This window comes from Phocoena phocoena, chromosome X (genome assembly GCF_963924675.1).
Source record: "Phocoena phocoena chromosome X, mPhoPho1.1, whole genome shotgun sequence".
NCBI lineage: Eukaryota > Metazoa > Chordata > Mammalia > Artiodactyla > Phocoenidae > Phocoena > Phocoena phocoena.
This window is the reverse complement of record NC_089240.1, coordinates 90,384,120-90,390,119: the sequence shown is the minus strand read 5'-3', so window position 1 is coordinate 90,390,119 and position 6,000 is coordinate 90,384,120. Positions and strand designations below refer to the sequence as shown.

The 6,000-nt window shown below is 47.4% G+C and overlaps 1 protein-coding gene across 2 annotated transcripts in view; it reads left to right on the top strand.

Annotated features, from left to right (window-relative positions):
* The first annotated feature begins 1,989 nt into the window (after positions 1-1,989).
* The window catches only part of MORC4 (MORC family CW-type zinc finger 4), a 49,584-nt gene continuing 45,573 nt past the window's right edge, over positions 1,990-6,000 (top strand). For both annotated transcript variants that reach the window (XM_065900718.1, XM_065900719.1), the window contains exons 1-2: positions 1,990-2,091; positions 2,210-2,282. In XM_065900718.1, the coding sequence (XP_065756790.1) occupies positions 1,990-2,091; positions 2,210-2,282 (175 nt within the window). The remainder of the gene's footprint in view (positions 2,092-2,209; positions 2,283-6,000) is intronic.

Sequence of the window (6,000 nt, the reverse complement as noted above, 5' to 3'; positions counted from 1 at the left end):
AGAAATAAAAAAATAAAAGAATCTATAAAGCAGATACAGAAAAGCTCTGATAGTTTTTTTTAATTTTTTAATTGAAATATAGTTGATTTACAATGTTGTGTTAGTTTCAGGTGTACAGCAAAGTGATTCAGTTTTTGAATTTGAGTAATAAGTACCTGGGAATTCATTTTATCATTCTTTGTACTTTTGGGTATTTAAAAAAATATTTAAGACGCCAAAAAAAAAAAGACAAATTCAAAGGACCCAATGGGGGAAATAATGCTCAAAGGATATAAATATACAATAAACATTTGAGAAAGTATTCAACTACACTGAAAGGGAAATGCAAATTAGAACAATAAGGAGATAGTATTTTTTTATATTTATTTATTTTTTGCTGTAGGCGGGCCTCTCACTGCTGTGGCCTCTCCCGTTGTGGAGCACAGGCTCTGGACGCGCAGGCTCAGCAGCCATGGCTCACGGGCCCAGCCGCTCCGCGGCATGTGGGATCTTCCCGGACCGGGGCACGAACCCGTGTCCCCTGCATTGGCAGGCAGACTCTCAACCACTGCGCCACCAGGGAAGCCCGAGATAGTATTTTTTATTCAAAAGATTGACAGAAAGTTGAAAGATCAAAGCCATGTAGTGCTATGAATGTGGCAAAATCGCTAACTGCTTCTGGGAGGGCGAGTTGCCTCCATCTTACAGTATTCGTTAAGAGTAAATCACACACATGCTATTAGACACAACAATATTCTGTAGAAATAATTGCACCAGAAATTCATGATCTGTACATGAGGATGTCTGAGGCAGCACTTTTTTCATTGGCCAAAAATAAATAAATGGAAAACAATATGAAATATCACAGAGGAATGGTCAAATAATGGTTCATCTGTACCAGGGAACATTATATTTAAAAAAAAATAAAAATCTCTTCTCTGTAATCAAAGTGTATGTTTAATAGTACAGAAACTAGAAAATACAAACAAGAAAAAAAAAAAGGGAAAATATTCATAATTCCAGACCTGGAGATATCATCTTGAAATGTATCATTTCAGGTGTTTCTCATTGTAGGGTGTGTGTGTGTGTGTGTGTGTGTGTGTGTGTGCGCGCGCGCACGCGCACATATGTATGTATAAATGTACTTGTTTTTCCAATAAAAAAGGTATCACGTTACACAATATGTGGTGACCTCCTGTTTCCTTAATTCCCTCATGAATATTTTCCACATGAATAAATTTTCATCCACAAATACGGCCTTTAAGAACTGCATAGTATTCCATTTTATGGAAACTGCATAACCTAACCCATTCCCTACTTTGGGGTATTTAAGTGCATTCCAATTTCTCCTTTATAAACAGCCTCCCTGCGCGCTTGCAAAGCTTTGAAGTTGATTTGCCAATTGCCTTCTGGAAAGTTCTGGCTGTTTCTGGAGGCATTTGAGGCAAAATAGTCCGAATGCTTGCCCATCACGCGAGCCTGCTATCTCCCCAGATAGCAAAACTATAGTCTTTAGAACTTGTAAGACTTGTCTTATCCTGCCCGTTAGTCATACCGCCGAACTGGGACTCTGTTCCAGAAATCCCTGCACCCTCTCCCTCCCCTCGCCTCATTCCCGCCCCTCCCCACGCGTCCGCCCCCTCCCCCCGCGCTTTCCCGCTCGGCGGCCTGGCCTATGGCAAACGCCAAGAATTAATTAGGGGCGGGGATCAAGGAGCGGCTGTCAGGAGGTCGCCATATTTCTGTACGGCCCCGCGGCCGGCCCAGCAGTCGCGGGTCGGGAGAGGTGCTGACAGGGCGGGGCCACCGCGCGGCGCTGCCGGCCTCACCCCTCCCGTCCCGGACAGGTGGCTGGAGCGTGCCCCGCCTCCGCCAGCTGCGGGTGGGAGCGAGCGAGGGCCAGTCCCGGACGGCCGCCGCCAGCTGCGAGCGGGAGCGAGCGAGGGCCAGTCCGGGACGGCCGGGCGAGGAGTCCGGCGGCGGCAAACGAGTATCGTGGCGGCCAAAAAAATGCTCCTGTACCGAGGGGCCCCCGCGGGCCCTGGCGCGCTGGGCAGCGCGCTGGCCCGGCCGGGCGGCGGCCCGCAGGCCTTTGGGATCCGCCTGAGTACGGTAGGTCGGGGGCCCGAGGGGGCGGACGCGCGCGCGGGTCCCGGGGCTGCGGGGGGCGCGTGGGGAGGGCCCGGCGGGCCGAGGCCTCACGCGGGACTGGACCTTCTCTCGCCCCCAGATGAGCCCCCGCTACCTACAGAGCAACTCCAGCAGCCACACGCGACCCTTCAGTGCCATCGCGGAGCTGCTAGGTGAGTGGCGAGGGCGGGCCTGGCCGGGTTCGCCCGAGGCAGCGGTGCCAACGTGGTGCCGCGGACGCGAGAGGAATGTGCGGAGCCGCGCGGGGCGGGCGGGGGCTGGGGTGGGGGCGTCGGGACCGGCCCCGGCTCCGTCGCCAGGGACGAGGTTCCGCGGATTAAGCTGAAGAAACAAGGTGTGTCCTAAGAGTTAGGACTCCAGTGTGGTTTTTCTCTCTGGCTCGTGATGTTCCGGGCACTTTAGGATAGCGTAGTTAATAATCAAAAGGAGATGCATAAAAATATCGGGCCCTGAGGCAGCTGGGCTCCACGGGGGCCGGCGACAGACGGAGGACGCCAAGCTAGCAAAGGGGCATGAAGAAAGGTCTGGAAGACGGAGTTATTTAACTTTTGGGACCAGAGAGTCTGGGAATGATGGGACATCTCTTAGGAGATGACACGAGTGCATTTGGCTCCCTGCGACTGCGGAGGGCTGGGTCCGCGGTCCACGAGCGCCCTCACACCGCTGGAATGAATACTGAGCACTTAACCTCTCGCTCCACCAATGTTTGCTTTTAAAGCGTTTTCAGTTGATCCCTTGAAGCCAAGTACACCAGCTTTTGCAGCAGTGTGCTAAATACTGTGTGGAAAGCAAAGAAGAAAAACATTCCTGGACAAAATGCAGCACATTGCAAATGTTTCAAAAGCTGAAATTAGGGAGAGATGTTTATGGGGCAAGATAGCACAGAACAAAATCTTGAAAATGGTTTCAAAGCTCCCCAGATGAGCCCCAGTTACAACTTAAGCAATCGCTGTGGCCATGCAGTGTGGATTGCCTTGGGCGAGAAGTCAGTGGGCAGCAGGAGGAGATGGTCAGGAGAGTTATTTGGAAGGGTGATGGGGAGCTTTGATGATTAGTTTGACCATAACACAGAATGCTCACAATATGTATGTTCATTAGAAGGGGAAAGGGGAAAAGTGACATTGGCACGTTTTGAATCCTGGAGAACAGGGACTATATTTTTAAGGTTTTGCACCATGCCTTGAGGGAAACTCATAGTGGAATGCGATATAAGTGCATGCAACTTACAAAAAAGAAAAAAAGAGAGGAAAAAGTAACAAAAAGTAACAATTTGCTTAGTGGGAAATGAGAGCCAGAAATGTGTTGTTCCCTCACAGTGGCACTGTGCAAAACCATATGCACTTATGCTGTACTGCGTACTGAACTTTATGGGTGATTTAAAAAGTGTTCCATTTGTAATTTTGAATATATATGATTTTTGCCTTAAGTATTAACCTAATTCTAGCCTAAGCTGACCCGTATAAGTGCAAGTATACATGTGTATTATATATCAATACATACGCACACATCCCTGCACACATACATACAAACACAGAGATATTAAAACCAAATCACAACTATTTGTGGTCATATTAATAATAGGGAAAAGGGAGAGCAAAGTGTTAACAGGTAATCTGAAGCTTTCATTTTAGGTTTTCCTTCATAGTTTTCTCCTCCACTTATGCATTAATTTTCTGGTGAACCGTTCATTCGATAAATATGTATTGAGCACTCACTGTGGGCAAGGCCACTGTGGTGGGTACAAAAATGAATACAACATAGGTTCATCTTCTAGTAGGGGAGACAAAACATGTACAGAAGGTTTATTCTTTGTATAACTGCAAGATAGAAAGTGATATATCAGCAAAGATAGACACATTGGGTGCTGTGGGAGTTCAGAGGAAGGAGGGATGACTTCCAGCTTACCAGGAAGAGGAGGTTTAGGAAAGGCTTTGGAGAAGAGGTGACATTTGAGCTGAGATTTGAAGGATTGGGACATGTGGATATGGGTGTGGGGAGGGGAGGGCATTCCAGGCAAAAGGAACAACTGCATGAACAAAGGCATGAAGAATACTGAGTAGTTGAGTTTAATTGGAGCATGGAGTTCATGAATAGTCAAAGCTATAGGTCCTTAGAGAGTTTACATAGAGCTTTCATAAATACATTTTTAACTATACCTTTTGGGGTAGACGGCATCATCATTATTATTATTATCATCCTGCAGATAAGAATACAGAGGCTCAGAGAATTTAATTGACTTTTCCAAGATTATGTGTTTAGTAAGTGGCAGACCCAGGACTCAAACACAGACATTTTTACTCCAAGTACCAAGCGGGGAATGAAGTTAGGAAGGTGGGCTGGGACCAAAATGTGACTGGGAGGCTTGGGTATTTGAGCTTTTAATCTGAAGTTTTCTGAGCAAGGGAATGTCATGATCAGAGCTGTGCTTCAGGAAAGTTAATCTTGCAGCGTTGTATAAGATGAATTGGAGAAAAGAGCGACGTGGCTTTGAAAGACGAGGTAGGAGGTTATCAAAATAATCCAGATGAGAGGGAAGAAACTCTGTAAACTAAGAAAGTGTCAATGGGAATAGTAATATTCAATAGCAAGGTGTAAGAGAGCCTAAGGATGTATAGGGTAAGAGAGAGGGAGGACAAAAAATGACTGAAATTTCAAACTTGTGGTCATTTGAATGCTGACACTGTGTGTGTGTGTGTGTGTGTGTGTGTGTGTGTGTGTGTGAGAGAGAGAGAGAGAGAGAGAGAGAGAGAGAGAGAGAGAGAGAAAACAGAGGAAGAAGAATAGCCTTGTATCAGAAGATGATGACTTTAATTTTAGACAAGAACAGTTTTAGATACTTGCAGGATGTCTGTAGGGCTGCAGCTTGGCCCTGACAACCTTACAGGATCCTCATAGGCTATTCCGCTGCAACAGGAGGGCATGGGAGGAAGCGCTGCGTCAAAGCCATCTCCCACTCGCCATCCTGTCTCTCCAAGGATTCTGTCATGGGACACTTTCTCATTGCTTCCTGGGTTATGATGAGCTATGAAGCTTCAGTTACAATGCTCTTTTAGAAGATCAGGGGTCAGATGGTTAGGGGATAAGATAGAGTCCCTGGGGTCTGGTTTCTCATGCTCTTGCCTAAGTGGTGGGTGAGGGAAGTTAGAGTCCTCCCACTGAGGGTAGCATGGGCCAGGTTACGAGAGATAAGACTACTGGGATCTGGTAGCACATGAGGTTGTGTGGGCCAGGTTAGGGAATAAAGACATCCCAGGACCTGGTAGTGTAGCTCTTGTTACCAAGTCCAAGCTCGCTCTGCTCGCCGCACAACAGGCCAGTGAATCAGGAGACGAGGTGTTGAGACAAGGAATGTGACTTTATTTGGAAAGCCGGCCGACTGAGAAGATGGCGGACTAGGGTGTCAAAAGAACCATCTTATCAGGGTTTGGATGCCAGTATCTTTTATAGAACAGAAGGGGGGAGGAGATGAGGAGGTAAAGTGAAAAGGCCATAGGTTTTGCAGATATCCTCTGGAATGGCCAGTCTCGGGCAAGGGATGTGTTAATTTCTTCTTTCTTGCAGCCATCCACAGGTGGACTGGGTCAGGATGCTTCCCTGAACAAAGGCACGTTGGTTTAACATTCAGGCAGAGAGGCAGGATTCCCCAGGCAGCCCATTGTGTATAGACAGTATCCTTTTAGTGAACAAAAGCAGTGGAAAGCAAAGGTTAAAGTAAAAGAAACAGATCCAACATGTAGTCAGATTTGGGTCTTCCCTGTTACCCTCTCACCTAAGTGGTGGGCCAAGGGAGAGGAATAGGGGTTCTCTCACTGCCCTGCCTGTTCACAGGCTAGATGGGCTGGGCCATGGGAGAAGATAGATTCCCTAGGA